Source organism: Chiloscyllium plagiosum, chromosome 3 (genome assembly GCF_004010195.1).
Source record: "Chiloscyllium plagiosum isolate BGI_BamShark_2017 chromosome 3, ASM401019v2, whole genome shotgun sequence".
Taxonomy (NCBI): Eukaryota; Metazoa; Chordata; class Chondrichthyes; order Orectolobiformes; family Hemiscylliidae; genus Chiloscyllium; species Chiloscyllium plagiosum.
In genome coordinates, this window is record NC_057712.1 from 64,357,724 (window position 1) to 64,382,278 (window position 24,555).

Consider the following 24,555-nt stretch of genomic DNA (forward strand, 5'->3'; position numbering starts at 1 on the left):
ACAAAAACACAACATTAATCCACAGGCAGTTTGTGTGGCTCGCCTGAGAACTGGGCAGCACGATGGATGAGTGGTTAGCACTGCTACCTCACAGTGCCAGGGACCTGGATTTGATGCCAGCCTCGGGTGACTGTGTGGAGGTTGCACGTTCTCCCTGTGCCTGCATGGTTTTCTCTGGGTGCTCTAGTTTCCTCCCACAATCCAAAGATGAACATGTTAGGTGAATTGGCCATGCTAAATTGCCCATAGTGTTCAGGGATGTGTAGGTTAGGTGCATTAGGCAGGGGAAATGTAGAATAATAGGGTAGGGGAATGGGTCTGGGTGGGTTACTCTTCGGGGGGTTGGTGTGGACTTGTTGGGCTGAAGGGCCTGTTTCCACACTGTAGGAATTCTACGATGAGCTTACATTACCATGTGGGGTAAGCAACTGGTATACCAGGCAGGATGCTCTGGAGTACTTGCCCAAATCATTTATATACAGTACCAGGTCCTTTGAGGATTGCTGAAAAGTGGCAGCAATTAAGTTGTTACAATGAATTTTGTGGGACCAGGAGAATGAGGAACATCATGCTGCAGATTTGTTTAGTTTATCCTTGTCAGTTCATCTTTGTAGAGGAGCAACTAGATTGGTTCCATTGTCTCAAATTCCTCCACTAATCCCACTGCAAATCACAAATTGTTTTCCACACAGGAAACACATGGGCACCTTTGCAAATGAAATTAAACTGAGACATAACTGTAAAAATGGTTTGGATTCATACTGGTGACATTGGACAAACATTTTCATATCTTCCTATAATTAAAATTAATCCCACTGTGTCTGCGTTGATACTGCCTACCACCAAAGCAAATTACATTAATCCCACTAGTTCCCTGCTGTTTGCTCATACTTGTTTCTGAAAGCTGATCTTTTTTCACCAATTGCTACAGGAGAACAGACCATTCTTGTTCATCATTTCTTTAGATAGTCATACAGAGATAACCCAACTATGTATGTTTAATTAACAGGAGAAAGGCTCCAAATAGTTTATGTCACAATTCGCTTCATTAAAAAAAACTAGTTATTCTAGGCAATACTGATACATTAACTAGTGCCTTGTTGTCCATGACTCAGTTGAACAGGTTCTCTTCAGCATTTCCACATACAGTGAAAAATAATATACTTCAAGAAACCATCTACAAGACAACACTGTCAACATAGTGGAAGCAAAGATGTAAATATACTGACTGGTTCAATAATATTTCCATCTTTGGGTCCGGTGTGTGTTTTCAGAACATCGGATGATCTACAACTGATATTTTCTCATCAGTTAGAAGAGAAATACTGTGAACAAAGAAGGCTACTTTTTATTGCCTTCATGTCAGCAAATGTGGTCTATAAGTGACTAAATAAAAGTGGTAGCTCATCAAAACTACTCAATGTGATCTCCTCTTTCCATAACAACATAATGGATGATATCAGCTATAGCGGAACCCTTTTGGAGGTCTAAAGTTGGGTGAAACTTAAAAAAAGAAACAAGTTAGCCTATTCTTCCTGAGTATATCAGATACTATCTCCTATTTAAGCTTATTATCTGGGTCTGATGTTGCACCTTTAATTATTTTTTCAGGGTTAGTATACAATAGTCATAATTCTCCTTGGAGGGCTACTGAGCTTCTTCTTTATCTATGTTCTTTGATTTCTTATATCTGAGAAAGCCTTGTAATTTGGCCTGATCATTTTAATCTAGCTAATTATGTTTTAAACAAACTGTGATAGCTGTGTGCGAAGAAGGAGATGAAAATATTTGTTGCAACCGTCTGTGAGAGGAAAAAGAACAAAAAGATGATCGCCCCTGGTCATAACAAGTGAAAAATGTAAAGAGTTTTATCTGAACATGCAACAGGATGACAAACGTCCTGGTCCACAACATTGCCATACTTCCATCTGTCAGCAGTGTGCTGGTTGTTGATAGTCAAGCCTAGAAATATGAAGCTATCACCAGCTAGCTGTCACTTGATACTGAAATCAACACAAACATCACAAAAAACTGCAGCTATTATGCTCAAGCTGAGTAAGAGTGTGGAATAACAGCAACTTGACTGGGAACACCAAACTGTGAGTCTACCTGGTTTATATCCTCAGTACACAGTGCTGAGGCCTGGATAACATTTGCAAGACAGGAACAAAGACTGAATAGTTTCCACCTTTGCTGTCTTAGACATATCCTTGGCATCGTTTGGAGGAACAAATGCAGCTTAGAGAGCGCGTTTGATGCCAATGTTATAGCTGAATGGAAACAGCGTAGCTAGGGGTGCAGGAGGTTCTGGAGCACATCTTCAGTACTTTTGCTGTAATGTTGCCATAGCCTTAGCTTTTGCAGTATCCAGTGTGTCAACTATTTCTTGATATCATGTGGTGTGAACCAAATTGTAATGTTTTCCTTTATATTAATTTCCCAATCCATTTTGCCTGCCATTTCACACAATTGTTTTTAATTGCCTTGTTATTATTATTCTTTCATTTCCCTCTTTGGTTATAATTCTTGTTCTTCTCCGTCTTTTCTCACTTTTCTTTCATAAGCTGCAAAGTGGCTCAGTGGTTAGCACTGTACTCACAGCGCCAGGGACTCGAGTGCAATTCTACTCTCGGGCAACTGTCTGTGTGGAGTTAGCACGTTCTCCCCATGTCTGCGTGGGTTTCCTCTGGGTACTCTGGTTTCTTCCCATAGCCCAAAGATGTGCAGGTCAGGTGAATTGGCCATGCTAAATTGCCCATATTGTTAGATGCATTAGTCAGGGGTAAATATAGGGGAATGGGTCTGGGTGGGTTACTCTTCGGAGGGTCAGTGTGGACTTGTTCGACCAAAGAGCCTGTTTCAATGCTGTAGGGAATCTAATCTAACAAGCCCCTGTTAATCTACTATCACCAATAAACATTTTACCTCTTGGTTCCCTAGCAAAAAATTGTTGAGGTGGTCTCTCTAAGTCATCAGTCACCATCATTCAACTGTACACTCTGCCAGCTTGTGTCTCCCAACTCCTCACTCTTCACATGTGACAAGGTGGTGGTGCCAGCAGCTTAGACATGGGTTACAGCACAGCCAGCCACATACTTCTTTCTCTTTTTCTTTCTCCTTTTCTCTTTCACCATCATTGTTTTCACGTTTTTGGTAGCAGAAGGAGGATCAGACAGCCTGGGGTGGCTGGTCATGAGAGTGGGATCAGCCCCGGGGCAGTGAGAGTGGGATCAGGCAGCCCCGGGGCAGTGAGACTGGGATCAGGCAGCCCCGGGGCAGTGAGAGTGGGATCAGGCAGCCCCGGGGCAGTGAGAGTGGGATCAGCCCCAGGCAGAGAGAGTGGGATCAGCCCCAGGCAGAGAGAGTGGGATCAGGCAGCCCCGGGGCAGTGAGAGTGGGATCAGGCAGCCCCCGGGACAGTGAGAGTGGGATCAGGCAGCCCCCGGGCCAGTGAGAGTGGGATCAGGCAGCCCCCGGGCCAGTGAGAGTGGGATCAGCCCCGGGGCAGTGAGAGTGGGATCAGCCCCAGGCAGAGAGAGTGGGATCAGGCAGCCCCGGGGCAGTGAGAGTGGGATCAGGCAGCCCCGGGGCAGTGAGACTGGGATCAGCCCCGGGCAGTGAGAGTGGGATCAGCCCCGGGGCAGTGAGAGTGGGATCAGCCCCGGGGCAGTGAGTGGGATCAGCCCCAGGGCAGTGAGAGTGGGATCAGGCAGCCCCGGGGCAGTGAGACTGGGATCAGCCCCGGGGCAGTGAGAGTGGGATCAGGCAGCCCGGGGCAGTGAGAGTGGGATCAGCCCCGGGGCAGTGAGAGTGGGATCAGCCCCGGGGCAATGAGAGTGGGATCAGGCAGCCCCGGGGCAGTGAGAGTGGGATCAGCCCGGGGGCAGTGAGAGTGGGATCAGCCCCGGGGCAGTGAGAGTGGGATCAGGCAGCCCTGGGGCAGTGAGAGTGGGATCAGGCAGCACCAGGGCAGTGAGAGTGGGATCAGCCCTGGGGCAGTGAGAGTGGGATCAGCCCTGGGGCAGTGAGAGTGGGATCAGCCCGGGGGCAGTGAGAGTGGGATCAGCCCCGGGGCAGTGAGACTGGGATCAGGCAGCCCCGGGGCAGTAGTTTTTCCTTGAGCTCATACCATTAAAGATTTCAAAGGGAGAACATGTGATGCACCAGTTTTCATCATATCTACTTTATATTGGTTGTGGTCTGCCTTGTAGATAAAAGTAAGTCTCCTGTGTGATCATGTGAAAAAGCTTTGAAATCTCAGGATCCAATTTCAAACCTGGAGTGATTTCTTATATTAGCACTAACATTATACAACATTTTAGTTCACTTCTCAGGGACAGCAACACAATCATGTAATATTGAAAGTAAATCTTCCTTCCTCCCTCAACTGCATCTTTTGCAGCTCCCTCTTAATGCCCAAATACTCATTCCTTTCAATTTCTACAATACTCAATACACCCAATATTTGAAGGCAGCCCCCAGGGCAGTGAGAGTGGGATCAGGCAGCCCCGGGGCAGTGAGAGTGGGATCAGCCCCGGGGCAGTGAGAGTGGGATCAAGCAGCCCCGGGGCAGTGAGAGTGGGATCAGCCCCGGGGCAGTGAGAGTGGGATCAGGCAGCCCCCGGGGCAGTGAGAGTGGGATCAGGCCTGGGGCAGTGAGACTGGGATCAGCCCCGGGGTAGTGAGACTGGGATCAGGCAGCTCCGGGGCAGTGGGCGGGGATCAGGCCTGGGGCAGTGAGACTGGGATCAGGCAGCTCTTGGGGCAGTGAGAGTGGGATCAGGCCTGGGGCAGTGAGACTGGGATCAGGCCTGGGGCAGTGAGACTGGGATCAGGCAGCTCTTGGGGCAGTGAGAGGACGGGGATCGGGGCTCTTGGGGCAGTGAGAGTGGGATCAGGCCTGGGGCAGTGAGACTGGGATCAGGCCTGGGGCAGTGAGACTGGGATCAGGCAGCTCTTGGGGCAGTGAGACTGGGATCAGCCCTGGGGCAGTGAGACTGGGATCAGGCAGCTCTTGGGGCAGTGAGACTGGGATCAGCCCCGGGGCAGTGAGACTGGGATCAGGCAGCTCTTGGGGCAGTGAGAGCGGGATCAGGCAGCCCCGGGGCAGTGAGAGTGGGATCAACCCCGGAGCAGTGAGAGTGGGATCAGGCAGCCGCCGGGGCAGTGAGACTGGGATCAGCACCAGGGCAGTGAGACTGGGATCAGCCCCGGGGCAGTGAGACTGGGATCAGCCCCGGGGCAGTGAGACTGGGATCAGCACCAGGGCAGTGAGAGTGGGATCAACCCCGGGGCAGTGAGACTGAGATCAGCCCCGGGGCAGTGAGAGTGGGATCAGCCCCAGGGCAGTGAGAGTGGGATCAGCCCCGGGGCAGTGAGAGTGGGATCAGCCCCAGGGCAGTGAGACTGGGATCAGGCAGCACCAGGGCAGTGAGGTGGAGGATCAGGCAGCCCCGGGGCAGCTACCAAAGTGCAGCCTGAAGCTGGGGAGGTCAAGCCCTCATGAGGAGTGTGACTCCAGTATGGTCAAGCACTTCTGAACTGCAGTGTTGAACTATTCTGTGTTTCTTTACTTTTCTACTTTTTACTAAGAAGGATTGTAAAGTTTAACTTTGTTTTCCTTATTTTCTGCTTTGTATTTAGGAACCTTTGTACCTAAGATGGTGCTGTAAGTGACAACTTGTAAACTTTTCACTGTACTCATGTAAGTATATTTGACAATAAACCTGAACCTTCTTGCATCACCTGTCCCCTCACTACTATCCTTTTTCACTTCAATGCTGACCACTGTACCATTCATTATAAACTAAGGTTTCCAACACTTCCCTCACTAATTCCTAATTACAGCTGAACTTTCTGTTTAACATTTCAGTAGTTATTCCTTGAGCTCATACCATTAAAGATTTCAAAGGGAGAACATGTGATGCACCAGTTTTCATCATATCTACTTTATATTGGTTGTGGTCTGCCTTGTAGATAAAAGTAAGTCTCCTGTGTGATCATGTGAAAAAGCTTTGAAATCTCAGGATCCAATTTCAAACCTGGAGTGATTTCTTATATTAGCACTAACATTAAACAACATTTTAGTTCACTTCTCAGGGACAGCAACACAATCATGTAATATTGAAAGTAAATCTTCCTTCCTCCCTCAACTGCATCTTTTGCAGCTCCCTCTTAATGCCCAAATACTCATTCCTTTCAATTTCTACAATACTCAATACACCCAATATTTGAATTGTGTTGCAATGACTGAAAATTGCTTCAGTCCTATTCATGAACTGTTTACAAGGAAAGCCCATTATCTGACAGTTAATCATCCATCTGTAGCTTGCTGTATCTCTACATGTGCATCATTAAGTCTCTATCATTCCCTATGACTTTCTCTGCTGCTCAGTTTCCATCAGTGTCTCTCTTTGGTTGACTCTATCTTGGGCTAACTTTCTCTTCCTATCTATTTCTTATTCTCCCTGCTCCTTTGTTGTCTCTTTACATGTGTATCTCTCTGTCACCCTGCCTGCTTTTATATTATATGGTTGGGGATATTATATATTGATCTTGCACATCTTCATTTGTCATTCTCACTGTAAATGAACCCATGTTCTGGGATGTGCAAGTAGATAGAGAAGAAACAACCAACAGTCATACTCAATTTTACAACATTTTACGCTACAGAACTGTTGACTTAAATATAACTTGCCCAGAAACCCGTCTTATTCATCAATCCCACAAAACAGGGTATCAAGCTGGTAAACATTTTCCTTAGTCCATTGAGACGAAATGCACAAGTGATAAGAGGTAGTATTTCAAAAGTTTTTCGCTAAACAACTTTTTAATGAAGCAGTTTCTATAAAGAGCTCTGACCCATTAGAGATTTAGTAAACCACAAGATTATCTCTTAATTTAAGAATTAGTGAGTTGGCATGCCTGCAAACCTCATTTTCACTGTTTCTATGAAACAACCATTTCAATTTTCAATGAGATAGGCATCAAACAAAAAAGCACTAACAAGGTCAGTTTAGCTGATGGAAACAGATTTAGCTCCTCCAAGATATAGAATCAAAGAATAGCTACACAATGGAAGGAGGTCATGCTGTTCTGTTTCCATGCCAGGTCTCTACAACAGCTAGACTCATTTCCTGCCCTTTCCCTGCACCTTGAAAGCTTTCCTGTTCACGTAAATATCCAATTACCTTTCACAGCAATGATTAAATCTGCATCCCTCACATTCTCAGGCAATGCACTTCAGATTCTAATCGCTTGCTACATGATTAGCTTTTCTCTATGCTCTATTGACATAAAGCTTAAAGCAGTATTTTTGATTCTTGAATCTTCCACCAATGATAAGGGTTTTGCAGATCCCTCATGATTTACAATATCTCTACCAAATCTACTCTAAATCTTCTCATGTCAAATCCCAGCTTTCCTACTCTATCTATCTAAATGAAGTCCCTAATCCCCAGAACCATCTCTGTACAACTTTTCTCCACTCTCCAATATATTCATATCAAATTTGCACATACAAAGCTCCTACAAAGAATAATGAAATCAATGACCCACTCTCTATTTTAAGTATTGGTTGAAGGAGAAGTGTTAGCCAGGGTAAATCTCCTTCTCTTCAACTGTATTATACACAGAGGTGAGGAGGAATTTAATTTCAGCATCGTGAATCCATGGAATTCTTCACTGAAGTGAGTTTCAAGAATATTCAATGCTGAGATAGACATATTTTTAATCAACAAGGGAATAAAGAGATATGGGGAAATGGCATTATTGCGGGGTTGAGAATTATCAGATCACCTGTAATATCAATGAATGGCAGAACAGACTTGATGGGCCAAATGGCCTACTCCTACACTTACATCTTATGGCATTATGGTGTTATAGGATTTTCACATAGATCTCAGACTGTAGACATGTTTTATAATGTCATGACCATGGATCATAATTCCCATCACTATATCGAGTTTTTAAACTCCAACATGTTTTTTAAAAACAGACCTGAAACAGCCAAAATGACTTTGATTGTAAATCCAGTGGCCTTCTGGAGAGGAACTTTAGAACGTCACACTTGGTGTCAAAGAAACTTGTTATGACACAGTGTAAACTCTCCCGCTTAATTTAAAACCAGCAACACAACAAAGCTTTATCCTGTGCAGTAATCTATAAAAATTCGATAGGCCAAGAACTAGTTTAAGTAAAAATTAACAACTTTATTTCTTAAAGGAAACAGAGAATAATTGACTAACAACTATTTACAATTCATTACTCTAACCAATCTATTACCTTCCCTTCTATAATACTAGTCCGATAAAAATCCCAATTACAATTTACAAAACAAAACTTCTTATCTCAAAACCAGGCAGCTTTCATTTTCTCTGAATTCTGCTCTTCTTTTCTTCTTCTTAGGGATTTCTGCTTCACAGGTTACTGATCGATTAAGGTACCTTTAAGAGAGCTATTTTTTGGGCACTCTGTTTTCATGCTGGGCTTGGCAGTTCTCCTCTCAACTGTTCAATTTTCCCTTGTCTTATACCCTCAAAGCATCAGATTGTGTCATTGGCTTTTAAGATTTTAACTGTCCAAATAGACTGCACAGTTTGTTAACCTAGCCACAACTCTGTTCATGAGTCTTTGGAATGTCATGGGTGCATTCTTCATTCCAAAGGGCGTCACTTTAAATTGATGTAGCCCATTTAAGGTTACAAACGCAGAAATCTCTTTCGCTGACTCTGATAAAGGTACCTGCCAATAACCACACTTTAAGTCCAATTGGTGATGTAACTGGCTTGTCTGACTTTCTCGATACAGTCATCTAATCTAGGAACTGAATAAGAGTTAGATTTTGTAACGGCCTTGACCTTCCAATAATCCATGCAGAATCGCTGAGTCCTGTCCAGTTTGGGAATTAAGACGATCGGCAAACTCTTCTCACTCAGGCTTGGTTCGATTATGTCCATGTCGAGCTTGGCTCCCGCCTCCATCTGAATCTGTCTGCTTTGAGATGATTAAGCCAAAAGGAGTATTGTTTTATTGGAGCAGTATTCCCTACGTCTACTTCATGTACAATAGCATTAGTCCTCCCCATCAGATTCTTACTTAAGTCCTTATACTGCAGTAACAAATCTGGCAAATGCATTCTATGCTCCTGAGACAGATGGCTTACTAACCTATCTCACTTCGCCAGGACTTCTTCATTTTAAAATCTATTTTGAGACACCTCAAAATCCTGATCATCTGGATTTGATTCCTCACTCTGCAGGGCAGTAACTAACACCTGTTTCTCCAATTCTTTCTCTCTGGTAAAATAAGGTTTCAACATGTTCACATGACATACCTGATACCTTTTTTTTTTATCTGGCATCTTTACTAAATAGTTCACCTGACTCAACCTTTTCTCAATTTGATAGGGGCCACTAAACCTGGCTTTGAAGGGATTTCCTATGACTGGTAACAGTACTAACATGTTATCCCCTTGGGAAAGTTTTCGAGTCTCAAAGCTTTTATCTGCCACCTGCTTCATTCTATATTGGGCCCTCTTTAGTTGTTGTTTAGCTAGCTCACTTACTCGATTTAATCTCTCCCTCATCTCCAATACATAATCTAAGTGTGAGATCCCTGATTTTGGCCCTGTCAATTTTTCTTTAATTAATTTCAAAGGGCCTCTCACTTCATGCCCGACTATTAATTTGAAGGAAGTGAACTGAATAGAGTTGTTTGGGGCATTTCTAATGGCAAACAATACGAATGGGATACCATTATCCCAATTATTCATGCAATCCTGACAGTATGCTCTCAACATGGTCTAAAGCTCCCTGGGATTTACAATGGTATCCACTGGATTTAAAATGCTGTATACCTAAGCCATCCAGTGCTTCCATAAACAGCCTAGCAATAAAATTTGACCCTTGGTCTGACTGAATCTCTCTGGGTAGCCCAGACCATGTGAAGAAAGCTACTAACTCCTCCACTACACTTTTTGCCTTGATACTCTGTAATGGAATTGCCTCCGGAAATCTGGTAGACACATCCATTATGGTGAACAAGAATTGGTTCCCACTTTTAGTTCTCAGGAGGGGACGTACACAGTCAATTATAACCCACATGAAAGGTTCTTCAAATGCGGGAATTGGCAACAAAGGTGCTGGTTTTATTACTGCCTGTGGCCTACCTACCATTTGGCATGTATAACATGTACGGCAAATGTTAACCACATCCTTGTGCACTCCAGGCCAATAAAAATGTTTTTGTACCTTAGCCTGAGTCTTTGTTACCCCTAGGTGACCTCTTACTGGTACTTCATGTGCTACACGTAACACTTCCTGTCTGTATGCTATCGGCAACACAATCTGGTGCACTCCAGCCCATTTCTCCTCTGCACTAACTTGCCATGGTCTCCATTTCCGTCTTAGGATTTTATCTTTCAGATAACGGCCCTCTGGAATATTCTCTGCCTCCCTTTCAGAGTATGCATCCGTATATCTCTGTTTTATATTCTTGCCTTGCTGTTGCAAGTCTCTCAGTCTTTCAGGAGTAAACACTTCTGTTTGACCCTCTATCTGTTCAGGTTTTTCCTGCACCATTACGTCAAACAGGGTACCTGCTAACTGAACCTCAACACCTTCATCTTTCCCTTTACTTTCACTTTGTGCTGTGACTTATGATCGTGGGATCTGGCTACCACACAGTCTGGGGAAATACCAGGACATTTTTGTTTTAACTCCTCAGTTTCTTGGTTTTCCTTGGGCTTCTCCACCACAAGGGGTATCACTCCCACCTTGGATTCTGCCAAAACATTCCTAAGAACAAACTGAATTCCTGGAACTGACACTCTGTCAATCACTCCCACTGTAACTTCCCTAATCTTGAGTTGGCACTCCAACCTAACCTTACATAGGGGAACGCTAAATTTCTGTCCATCTATCTCACAAATTACCACACTCGGGTAACAGATCAGAAAGAGTGCATATTCGCTCATCCCTTAAGGGACTGGCTAGATCCTGTATCTCTCAAAATTATAACTTGTTGTCCTTCTCCCCCTGCCCCTGTGAGTAAACATTACAAAGAATTCACCTCTGTGAGTAGAGGTCAGATACTAACTCCATACCCAGCCTCTGCCCTGGCTGTGCACTCTCCTGCAGCTCCTCAGCTTTTCCTGGGGTCTCCTTTACTACCTTCACTATTGCTGCTGGCTTAGTTTCTTTTACCACATTTTTTCCACAGAGACTTTCTATAACGACCAGCACTGTGTCTTTACATGTCCCACGTTCAGGCTGTGAAAACACCTTTTCCCAGTGCCCTTCTGAAACAACCGGCACTGTAATTTTCTGTGTACCACTCCATTACAGTGAAAACACCCGAGGCTATTTACCTCCTGTCCACCCTCTTGGGCTTCTTTAACATGTGGTAAATTTTTACCAGCGCTCTCTACTCTTGGTTTTGTAGTGTAGGATCTCCCCTTCTCTCAACTTCTATCCCTCAGAGAACAAAATTCTGGCCAGAAGCTTGTCGTATGCACCAACATGTACTCATCCACTAATTCTGCTACACTTCCTGAACTTTCTGTTTCTCCATGTGAATTCTTACCATCTCTGGAATTGAGTTTTTAAACTCCTCCAGCAGAATAATCTCTCTTAGAGACTCAAAACTCTTATCTATTTTCAAAGCATGTACCCATCGATCAAAATGACTATGTTCAATTCTTTTGAACTCAACACAAGTCTGACCTGGTTCCTACTTTATGTTTCTGAGCCGTTGTCTATATGCTTCTGGTACCAATTCGTAAGCACTTAAAATAGCCTGATTCACCTCTTCATAATCTCTTGATACCTCATCTGAGCGTGCAGAAAGTACCTCACTAGCTCTGCCGACCACTTTAGTCTGAACTAGCATTACCCAAAAATCCTTAGACCACTCCATTTGCCTAGCCAATTTTTCAGTGAAATAAAGAAGGCTTCAACATCTTTCTCATCAAAATATGGCAGAGTCTTGACATATTTATATATATATATCACTACCTTCCCTTTTAATCTCCACCCTGTTTACTTTGCTCACTAAGTCGCAACTTCTCAAGTTCAAATTCTCTCTCTTTTTGTCTCTCCCTTTGTTCTCTCTCTCTTTGATCAGCTAAGAACCTTCTCTCTCTTTTTTCTTTCTCTTTTTTCCTCTCTCTCTCTTCTTTCCCTCTTTCTCTCTCCCTTTGTTTATCTTCTAACTCCATTTTCCTCAATTGTAATTTAAGTTTTTCTACTTCAAATGCATTTGTCTGTTTCTCTGACACACCTAAGTGTTTGAGTAATTCCCTTACAATTTCAGCTTTACTTTTGTCCTTAATTAAACCCAAATCTAATGTATTTGCTATTTCTAAAAGTATGGCCTTTTTCTTTCCTTCTAAACTTTCTTGGCAAATTTGAGAAACATCTTCAAATCCCAGAACCTTTTTAGCAATTTTAAGAGTCATTTCTCTCACTTTTAATTTAATCAACCACAAGTCATCAAAATTAAACAAGTTGCCTCACCTACGTTTTATTTAAAGATCTAGGACACTAACCTGCAAGTGTTTAAATCTGCTGGGACTTTTCATACCCCCAAATCTATTCAAATCTGTCTAAACCTGTTCAAATCATGGACCCGAGCCCCCTAACTGTTACGCCATGGTGTAAACTCTCTTGCTTAATTTAAAACCAGCAATACAGTAAAGATTTATCCCATGCAGTAATCTGTAAAAATTCAATAGGCCAAGAACTAGTTTAAATAAAAATTAACAACTTTATTTCTTAAGGTATGACAGAGAATAATTAACTAGCAACTATTTACCATTCCTTACTCTAACCAATCTATTACTTTTCCTTCTATAATACTAGTCCAATAAAACTCCCAATTATAATTTACAAAACAAAACTTCTTATCTCAAAACCAAGCAGCTTTCGTTTTCTCTGAATTCTGGCCTTTTTTTCTTCTTCTTAAGGATTTCTGCTTCACTGATCGATAAAGGTACCTTTTAAGAGAGCTATTTCCTGGGCAGTCTGTTTACATGCTGGGCTTGGCAGTTCTCCTCTCAATTGTTCAATTTACCCCGACCTTAAACCCCGAAAGCATTGAATTGTGTCACCGGCTTTTAAGATCATCAATATACTAAATTCAAGCTGGATTGGAGTTTGTTATTTTTTGGAGTATAATTTAAACTGATTGGCCGAATTTGAATCTATTTTGTCGCTTCCAGACAACCAGCTAATTGAGTTGTTCGACCAAATGTTATATTATATTTAGCTTCAGAACACTTGGTTCTGTCAGGTTGTTCTGTTGCTTTTAACTTTCTTAAAGGTACAGTACACCCACATCTTCATATCAAACTTCAAATAGAGAAATGCACTACAAACTGAACTTTCAAGCCCTCTGGGTATTTCAGACTACTAACAATATGGGTGAAGAACATATTTGATTTTCCCCTTGCAAGAATACACAGGAACTAAAAGTAGACTGCAACCCAGGTTTACATGTGTTAATGACTTGATGCTCCGGTCCAATATGAACTGGACTGCAGTGAAGTTCACAGCTTTGTGAAAATCCATTAAATACCCTGTTTTGCAGATAAGTCTCTCTCGCTCTGCATGACAGAAGCCAGCAAGTCAGTCAAAAGAATTTCAATCAACCTACAACGTCAAGAATCTTTAAGTGGAGGAGCCGGTATTGGACTGGGGTGGACAAAGTTAAAAATCACACGGGTTACAGTCCAATAGATTTACTTGGAACTACTAGTTTTTGGAGTACTGCCCCTTCAGCTACCTGATGAAGGAGCACTGCTCCAAAAGTTAGTGCTTCCAAAAAAATCTGTTGGACTATAACCTGGTGTCGTGTGATTTTTAACTAAAAGAACCTTGAAAACTGAAGATACCTGGAGAGCAGCTCCGTGATTCTCCAATTTAAAATTAAATCCCAAAACATACCTGCAACCCTGAGAAAGATTTCCCAGAAAATAAGTTCCTTCAAAGGGATCATTCAAATTAATTCAACACATATGTGCACAAATGACAGGATTACTTAAGTTGTACACCATCTACAAAAGATTCATGCAAACATCACATTACATCTGCATAGTTACATCAGTAAAGAGCAGAGAAATAAGATGTAAATAACAGAGAAGAAAGAAAAACAGGCATAATGTTTGTGGAAACAAGCCTCATCCAAAAATTTGACCTGTGAAACCAATATTACACTCATTTCATAAAAACCAATGTGATTTTCTGGCCCTATACTACATGCAAAAAAGAACAAGGAGGCAAAAGTCATCCACTACAACGCATTCAGTCAATGTCATTTAAATAACTGTGGCACCTCCTTGCCCCACGACATTGTTTGAAATGATTGTCATCAAAACCTGAAAATAATGTATAAATTTTAGTTTACTTCCTCAAGATAATTAATGAGTAACATTGAGAGGCATAGATTTTTCTGTTGATGTAGATCAATTTGGAGTTTAAATCAATATATAAACACAAGCTGCAGGGAAAATGACTCTCAAAATGTCTTCGGGCTGAAAACTAAAAGTCAACCAATAAAATGCATTATTCACAGTTTTAGGGGTATGCCGTTACTTTGAGTGACTTATTTTATATAACTCCCTTCTGCTACTCCACCAGCAGCCTCTCTTTACCCTACCCCACCCCCAGTCACTTATCTCAAACAGTTTAAAAGGTTTGTTTAATTTTACAGTGCCTGGGTGACCAGAAAGAATGCATCAATAAAAATCCAAAGCTGCTGATTGAACACATGTCTTATATTCACTAAAGACAAGCAATTGGCAGAAGAATGCAAACAAAAGCAGCAAAACCTTTATAATCAACGGACTGAGGAAAGCCTGGACCCAAGATGGTGGTAGCCTGGAGATAGAAGTTCAAAAAATGTCATCCCATATATTGAAGTACCAATGTTTTTATTAAAAATAACAGTTGACAAGCAAATAGATGCAGTGCATCTTGGGTATGAAAAGAGCTAAGCTCTACACAGCGTTAATAAAACTCATCAAATACAAATCTCAGAAGAATTGCAGTTTGCAGCTGGCAGTCATATGGAATGCACTTCAGGAAATTGCAAGACTGTAGCCCATCGTTTCCCATCCAATTTTACTGGTTTCTTATTAATTGTGAAATTTTCTCTGAACCGTGGGTCTTGATGACAACATATGCCAAAAGAGTAAAAACTAAAACATGCATATTTTCACCAAAGCCCAGAAATCACATCAGTGTCCTACAATACAAATTCCAAATGTTTGTTCAAAAAGGGCAATGTTAACACATACAAAATATTAAACATTTTCTACAGTTCAGTTCTTTGATGACATTAAGTGATTGCTTTCCAACAATATGGATAAAGCAAGTGACTTGGTTCAGAAATGTATGCCTGGCCGAAGAAAAGAACATAAGAAACAAGAGATGAATAGGCAATACAAACTGAGCCAGTTGTACTGTTCAATAAGGTCAAGGCTAAACTTTTATATCATTCCACTTTTCTGCCCTATACCCATATCTCTTAACTCCCTTATTCCCAAATTTAAATACCAATTTGACCACTGAATATACTCAATGACTGATCATCCATAGTCCTCTGGAGTAACAAAATTCAAAGCCTCAAAATCCTCTAAGAAAAGGAATTCCTTTCTGTCATTGCTGTAAATGTAAGCCTCCTGTTCTGACACTATAACCTGATATATAGACTCTCCAGTCAGGGAAACAGACGTTCAGCACCTATCCTGTCAAATTACACTGAGAATGTAATATATTTCAATGAGATTATATCCTAATCTCTCACAAATACCCCTCATCCCAGGAATCAATCTAGGGAACTATTCTTGCATTTTAGTGGGAAATATGTTCACCATCAAGGAGGATAAAGACCTCCATGTCCTCTACACTGAGCACGTAAGAAACATAATATTGCAATGCAACAATGGGTGAGGGAATTTTTTAGTGTTTTAACCGACCAAGAATTTTGTTTGCTGAATAAATTTTCAAAAACATCTGCAAAATAACAAAGTCACAGACATATCTGTTAATGTTCCAAATGTGGAAAATATGAATTAGTTGTATTCAGTGTGGCTCTGGTCAATGTCCAAAAGTTATAATTACACAATTATCCATTATAATCCATTTCTCAAACAAATGATTTTGGGAAGATTTTAAATTTACCATCTGCTGGAAGCCACATGAATTAACTATTAGAGTGCGTGTAAGAAGCAATTTCAACCTCAGTTTAAATTTCTTGATTCTTAAAACAATTTCAGGGAATTGAGAAACTGCAACTGTTACCACTAGGCAATGAAGGCAGGAGATGGAAAGTGGGAAGGTAGGCTAACATCAGTCATGGGAAAGATGCTAAAGTCCATTATTAAGCAGGCAGAAGTTGGAAGTTTAGTACAGAACCCGGCAAAGTCAACATACTTTTGTCAAAGGGAAATAATGTTTGACAAACTTACTACAGTTCTTTAAGCAGGATGGATGATGGGTAACAAATAAATGTGGCATATTTGAATTTCCAAAAGGAGTCCAAACAAGTACCACATACATTTTGCTGCTGCTATGAGCAGCTTGGCATAGTGCACTGATTCTCCACACCCACTACTCCTGGAGTCACCAGAAGAATTTATAATTTAATCCAAGTCCATGATTTACCTGTCTGATGCAATCAAGTCAACAGATCAGGTATTAATATTTATCATAAGTACGTAAATTCTAATCATAAGTAAACAGCTATGAACTATCAACATGTGGCATTCTGTCCTTTTTCTAAAACATCTACACACACATATAAACAGACACGGACAAACAAAGCATCAGTTTTATGGGTGGAGAGGGAAACAAAAACAGTTCAATTGCACACAGGGTTTGCTGAGACAATCCTTTTGCTTCCATGGCTTTCATTTCTTTAACCTCTTCTCCCCAGGTTATTTATCTTTCTTGCAGGAAGAGCAGGCATTGAGCACACTAATTACAAAGTCTCCTAGTTACTGGTCAAACATTGTGGCCTAAAGCAATTAGTGGGAGAAATTAACTGGCTTTCTTCAGACTTGAAGTAATTTTACTGATCAGAGAAAGACACAACCTTTCCAGTTTGAGATAAAAAGATGTTACCCAATATCATTCAAGCTGTTCAGCTGCTTAGGATCCAATCAGAAGGCCACCATCAGACTAATGACCTTTGGTCATCAATGACTGGTTACAATTATACAAACCAATCAGCTATTTGTTGTCATCCAAAACTCACTCTGTGTACTTAGTCCCAGTACTGTGCCATCAATTTACATCTTTTCCCACTCCTTGCAGAGCAACAGTGTAATCATAACTTCTAATTTCAATAATTTATTTTCAAACTTCAAACATTGTCTTCCACAATCCCTAACTTTAAAACAGTCCTCTTCCAATTTCAGTCTACAATCAAAATGTAGAAAATAAAATAATAAAGTCTTCATGCTGTGCAGGAGAAGAGCTTGGATTACAGAATGATCTGTCAGTATGCACAGAGGATTGCCTAACTAACCGAAAATAGAACATTGGAATAAATCTGCCCCTTCAAGTTGACAATCTGCAATTAGTGGAATGATACAGAGCATTAGGGCTTTATCAATTTGTAATCTATACTAATTATTTGGATGAAGGGACAGATTGCCTTGTTGTTAAATTTACTTTTGGTAGAAAGAGATGATCGGCAGCCACAAGCAGATGTGTCATAATCCTACTGAGTGGACCAGCAGTCTCAATTGGCTAGGTGACCAACTCTACTTTTAGTTTTGACAATGTCATGATCATTATGATCTTAATGGATATCTTTAGAAAGGTTGCCATTTTGCTTTCCAAACCCAATGAGGTATTAACTCACATCTGCTATTTGAGGTCCAAAGGTAAAAATGAACTCCAGCAGCAATTCTAACTTTGGTGTGAGCAGGTTGGTCAGCACAGTTTTAACACCAGGCGATGGTTACTGTGAAGAAATTTGTAATGCGGATGCAGAATCTGCCATAGGAAGGACAAGGCAGTGTTGCAAAATTCAAGAATGTATTACTTTTATTTTCTGAACTACAGGTATTGCTTCAGTCCAAAGTAAGGTCCACAGCACCAGACTTTATAGGTGTTATTTTCAAACTGCATGTTCCACATAACGCCTACTCTAAAGTTGCAGCAAGAAGGATCCTATCACTTATGCAATCTAAAGGAGTCATTAAAATAGTTATAGATTAGTTGCTAATAGATTTCTACTGCCTGTTGTTGGATTAGAAGAATCAGTTTTCTCTTTATTCCTTCATGGAATGTGTATGTCAACAGCAAGACAAAATTTTGTTACCCATCTTTTATGTCCTGAACGAAATGATTTTCTAGGTCATTTCAGATGGGTGTTAAGTCAATCTGTTCTATGAAGTATCAATAGACCCAAAATGGTAACTCTGCTTTATCTCCATAGATGCTGCCAGACCTGCTGAATTTCTCCAGAAATTTCTTTTTTGTTTGTTTCAGAGTCAACCATGTTGCTTTGAGTCTGCAGTAATATGCAGGCCAAACCAGATACTTACCACAAATTTCTCTCTTCAAAGGCCATTAGTGAGTTAGATGAATTTGTACAACACGGAATGAGTTTCATAGTTAGCTTTCAATTCCAGATTTATTCATTAACCAAATGTAATAATTCCTCCAAGGAGTGGTGTGGCTTAGAGTCATAGAATCACACTCATACAGCATGGAAACAAACCCTTTGGTCTAATGAGTCCACGCTGACCAAGTTCCTGAACTAAACTAGTCCCACTTGCCAGTGTTTGGTCCAAATACCTCCAAATCCATGAGCTTATGCAAATGTCTTTTAAATGTTGTAACTGTTGTAAATGTTGTAACTGCCACTTTCTGTGGTAGTTCATTCCACACACGAACCATTCTGTGTAAAAACCATTCTGTCCTTTTTAAATTTTTCTCCTCTCATCTTAAAAATTTGCCATGTAGTTTTGAACTCCCCCATCCTAGGGAAAAGACCCTTGTTATTCACCTTATCCATGCCCCTCATGATTGTATAAACCTCAATAAGTTCATCCCTCCTACGCTCCAGTGAAAAAGGTGTCAGCGTTTCCAGTCTATTTTTAGATCTCGAACCCTCTATTCCTGGCAACATCCTGGTAAATCTTTCCTGAACCCTTTCCAGTTCAATAATAACCTTTCTATAACAGGGTGACCAGAACTGCACACAATACTCCAGAAGAGGCCTCACCAATGTCCTGTATAATCTCAATATGATGTCCCAACTCATTTACTCAAAGGTCTGAGCAATGGAGATGAGCGTGATAAACACCTTCTTAACTAGCCTGTCTACCCGGAATGGTTAAAGGTCGCAGTTTACACTTCAAGGCTTCTGCTCAGAACACTTCTCCCAGTCAAACGTAACACAGGTCAAGAAAGCTGCTCAAAAGGGAGAATGAGGAAAAGGGGGCAGAGAGGATCCAAGTTCACGTCACCACGTGCTACATCTTATGTGCTGGCACTACTTTAGCAAACTGAGTCTTGTATCTCATCTCTGGCTGAATCATTAACATTGCTTACTTGAGATCATTCCACCATATTGGAAGCATGAAGACAATCTTGAAAAGACAACAGGCAGACAGAGGTTTGTTGTTTCAGATAAATTTAGCTGAATACGTATGTTGTCTAAATGTACATATTTTGTCCCTGCTCTTTAATTAAACCTTTAACTGGTTAACTATCACTTAAATCCACTAATGCTTCAATGTGATAGAAGTCCTTACTTTTGTTACTAACCATTACTATTTGTGTTCCTACTCTTTACTTCATTTGCTGCCACTCAGTCTTCTTAGAATACAATCATTATATTGATAAAGAAGGCCAGTTGATCCATTTTGCTGTTTCTTGTGAAGAGCAATTCACTCATTGCCAACATCTCTATTTGCTCTCCACATACCTGTATGTTGTGCCTCTTCAGATATTTAGAATAATTTAAAAATATGAAAATCTTTACAGCAAGAAGTCCATACTGCCCATCGTGATTGCACTTACTAGAAAACTAAACACCCAACCGATTCCCATTTTCCAACACTTGGTCTGTACCCTAAATGTTACAAGACTTCAGTCACATGTCCAGATATCTTTTAAATGAGTTGGGCATTTCTACTTCTACTACTCCTCCAGACAGTGAGTTCCCGATTTTAACAAACTCTACATAAAAACTTTTTCTCACTTTCCCTCTAATCCTTTTATCAATCATTTTAAATGGGTGTCCCTTAGTCGCCTCTATGAAGGAAATAGTTCCTTCCCATCCACTCTATCCAGGTCCCTGAGAGCCTTGTGAAACTCAATCAAATCTCCTCTCAGCCTCCTCTTTCCAAGGAAAGTAATCCCAGGCTATCCAAACCTTCCTCATAACTGCAAGTTTCCTGACGACATCCTCAAAAGTCTCCTCTGTACCCTCTTTAGTGCAATTGCAATCTTTCTGTAATGAGGTAATGAGAACTGTACACATTTGTGGCCTTCGTAGCATCTTATAAAACTCCACAAAAGCTTTCCTTCAGTAATCTCAGCCATTAAAGGTAAGCATTTCATATGCCTTCTCAACCATCTTATCACCCTGTTCTGCTACATCTTTCATGCCCTGAACCAAATAGTTTGCTTGTCATTTCAGACGGCTGTTAAGAGTCAATCTACTCTGAAGAAGGATCAATGGACCTGAAACTTTAACTCTACTTTCTCTCCACACACACTGCCAGGCTTGCTGAGTTTCTCCAGCAACCTCTGTTTGTGTTTCTTGACTTCAGCATCTGCAGCTCTTTGTTTTGTTTTTGTTTCAGCGTCAATCATGTTGTTTTGAGTCCTCAGTAACATGCAGGCTAAACAGGTAAGTACCATAAATTTCCCTCTCCAAAGGATATTAGTGAGTCATACGGATTTTTACAACAAACAATAAGCTTTCAATTCCAGATTTATTCATTAAGCAGGTATGGGTGAACATGCAGGTGAAGGTCACTCACTTCCTCCACACCATCTTCACGTCGCTTTTGTATTTACTTGCCTCGTTTGACCTTCTTAAATGCATCACTTCATATTTCTCCAGATTAAAGTTCCATTTGCACTTTTCTGCCCACCTGACTAGTCAATTGATATTCTCCTGCTGTCCATAACTTCCTTGCACATAGAATCATTGCCAACCATGCAACCAATTTTCATATTATCTATAACTTCCTGATCATGCCCCTGGACTAAAGTCCAATCATTAATATACACCATGAAAAGCAAGGATCAAGTACTGAGTCTTGTGGAATCCCACTGGAAACAGCATTCCAGTCACAAAAGCATCCATCAAACAATACCATTTGTTTCCTGCTGCTGTAATCAGCTTGTTAGTTCTCCTGGATCCCATGAGGTTTTACTTTTTTAACCAGTCTGTCCAGTGGAATTTGACACTAACTTTGCTAAAATGCATGTAGACTATCTCAACATTATTAATCCTCCTTGTTACCTCCTCATAAAATTCAATCAAGTTAGTCAGAGACTTCACTGGACAAATCTATGCTGACAGTTTTATTGATTATTCAGTGATGGCATTTCCCATCTATTATAATTGATTTTAACAATTTGCCTAACACTGAGGTTAGATTGACCTACATGTAAATATTTTATCTGCACCTCACATGGTCATAGCACCCACTATTTTCATCCTGGCTTCTTTTAACAACAGCCTGGGATACATTTAAGTTGGTGCTATTGATATGTCCACTTTCAAGGATGTTAATTCCCTGAATACCACCTCTCTTCTGACATTTATCAAGCCAATATTTCACACTCTTCCTCAAGTAGTGTCTGTATCATCCCTTCTTTTTTCATAACAGATGGAAAATATTCATCAAGAACCATACGCACAATTTTTCACATCGAAACACATCATATTTTTGGTGTTTAGAGGATCCTACTGTTTTCTTAATTATCCTCTTAATGTATTGATAAAACACCTTTGAGTTCTCTTGGATTTCACTTGCCAATATTACTATTATGCTCTCATTATTTCTCCAATTTCCTTTTCAATTTCACTTACTGCACTTTCTACACTTCTTTTGGCATTCTGCTGGATTGCGTGCTCAGTGTGTGACCTAGCTTTCCAGCCTTATCCTGTTTGCTCTTTGATATCCAAGGAGACTGGATTTAGCTTCCCCACCCCTTTACTTTGTGGAAATATGACATTTACTCTGTTCTCTTTAACTTTCTCTTTGAACACCTCCCAATGCTCAGGCACTGATATTCCTTTAAGTATCTGTTTTCTGTCCTTTTTTTGCTGAATCACTCCTCACCTCAATTTATAACTTTAATTCCCACTCTTTGCTTTTTTCCAAAATAATGTTAAAACTAACTGAGTTATGATCATTATCACCAAAATGCTCCCCACGCCAAACTTAATTTCCTAAAACTAAATCCAGAACTGCATCCTCTCTTGTTGGATTATCTGCACGCAGGCTAAAAGCATTCTCATGAATGTGCTTCAATTCTGGTCCCTCCACTCCTTTTCCACCACAGCAATCCCAGTCAATACTGTGGTGGTTAAAAATCCCTTATAATGACTGTCCTTTCTCTTTCCTATTCTCAGAGATTTATCGACGTACTTGTTCTTCTCTTTCCCCTCTGGATCTATGGTACACTCCTAGTTGTGTGACTACCGTTTTTTTCATTTCATAGCTCAAGCCCCCCCTCACAACTGCAATTGTCTTTGACCAAACCACGTCTGCGCCCCTTTTTAATTCCACTATCCCGTCTGAAAATGTTGTAACTAGAAACATTGCTTTTCTTGTCCCTCTTTAAGCTATGTTTCTGTGACATCTAGTTATCATTTCCACATTTCTATCTACATCCTTAGCCTGACTTAGTTTGCTAAACTCCTTGCACTGGAGTAGGTATCCTTGAATGCTGACAAACACTTTTTTTTAAAAACTTTCATTTCCTCTGTCTTCCAGGCTGATCTATTAATTTTCTGTCTTCATTTTCATTTCTGAATTTGATCCATCTGAATTCACTCTCGGGTTCCCATTCCCATACTGAGTTAGTTTAAATCCTGCCTAGCATCACCAGCAAAACTCCCTGCAAAGATATTTTCCTGGTTCAGTTGAGGTGCAAACAGCACAGATTGCACACATCCCAACTTCCCGATCCAGTTCTAATCCCTCAGGAATTGAAAGCCCTCCCACCTGTATCACCTCTTTAGCTAAGAAATTCTGCTTTAACCTCCTAGTTCAAATCTAACTAACATGTGACTGTGGGTAATTCAGAAATTACCAATTTTAAGATCCTGCTTTTTAATGTTTTTCTAGCTGTTTAAATTCTACAGACAGGTCCTCATCCCCTTAATTTGTCTATATCTCTAATACAGAACACAACCTGTTCAGCTTTGTCTGCCAGAATCTTAATGTAGTCACATAGTGGTAAGGTGGTACGGTAGATTCATGTCTGCAGCTGCAAAAGCACCTGCCTGTTTCTCCTGGCTGTAGAATCCCCTACTATCATTGCCCCTCAGCTCCTTCTCATACCCCGCACCATGTCCCACAGACCCTATGGATCTGATTCTGCCTGCAACCCCACACTGACTTCACTCTGCCCGATCAACCATCACACTCATCACTGTTCAATCTACACTTTTCCGGGTAACACAACTGGCTCATCCTTTAGCCAACTCCAATCTTTTAACACAGTTCTGTTGAAGGGTCTACACTTAAAACATCAAGCTAGTTTTTTTTTTCTCTATGCATACATTAAGAACAGTATTTTCTGTTGCTTTTCGATTTAATCACTCACATAAATGTAAAAGAATGTCACTAACAGTATGATATTGATTCATCACCATGTTTGTATTTATTTCTCAGGAGATCTGAACATGAAATCTTACCGATCTTATATCTTTGCCTTATGTTAGCCCAATTTGGGAGTAGAACATTCATGTAAAAATAACAACAGGTTTTAAGTGACACAATGGCCCATTGTGCTGATGTTCCACATGAATGTGCATTTTCACAGAAACTATGCACTACATTTGTTATAACATCAAGGAGTGCTGGAAAGTCTTGGTCAAATGAATTCTGCATGAGAAGGGAGGGATAGGCAAAAAGTAATCTAAAATTGATGAGCTTCAACACTGCATTTTGAAATTCATTAATTTCTGTGTGTTCTGCCCAAAGGCAGATCCTCTCCTCACTGCCTGCTGATTCTATGTCCCCAGCCTTTTTCTTAGCAAGGTTTGTTCACTGGTGACTTGCCATTGCCTTCTCTCTTTGGAGCAGGGTGAAAAGACATATCTCAAGGGTATCTGTAAAGACGACATCTTTTTATCTTCCTATAAATGAACTGCCTTCCCAATCTTTCCCTCCATCCATAAGACACTGTATTTGTGTGTGTGTATGTGTGTGAGTGAGAGATTGAGTGTGACGGATATGTGGGTGGGTGTGGTATATGCAACGGTTCATGGTTGTTTACCCACAGTTACGATCTTTTCATTTGTAACTAATGGTCATTCTTGCTCAGTATAGAAACCTGGTCTGTA

At 40.9% G+C, this 24,555-nt stretch overlaps 1 protein-coding gene across 5 annotated transcripts in view; it reads right to left on the bottom strand.

The window, feature by feature from the left end:
• The window catches only part of LOC122544271 (A-kinase anchor protein 7-like), a 192,948-nt gene that overhangs the window by 65,434 nt on the left and 102,959 nt on the right, over positions 1–24,555 (bottom strand). The window contains exon 8 of one of the 5 annotated variants that reach the window (XM_043683382.1): positions 8,653–8,994. The exons of the other annotated variants lie outside the window; for them this stretch is intronic. Coding sequence (XP_043539317.1) covers positions 8,948–8,994 — 47 coding nt within the window. The 3' untranslated portion in view covers positions 8,653–8,947. Of the gene's footprint in view, positions 1–8,652; positions 8,995–24,555 lie in introns of those variants that run through there. 5 annotated transcript variants of the gene reach the window in all.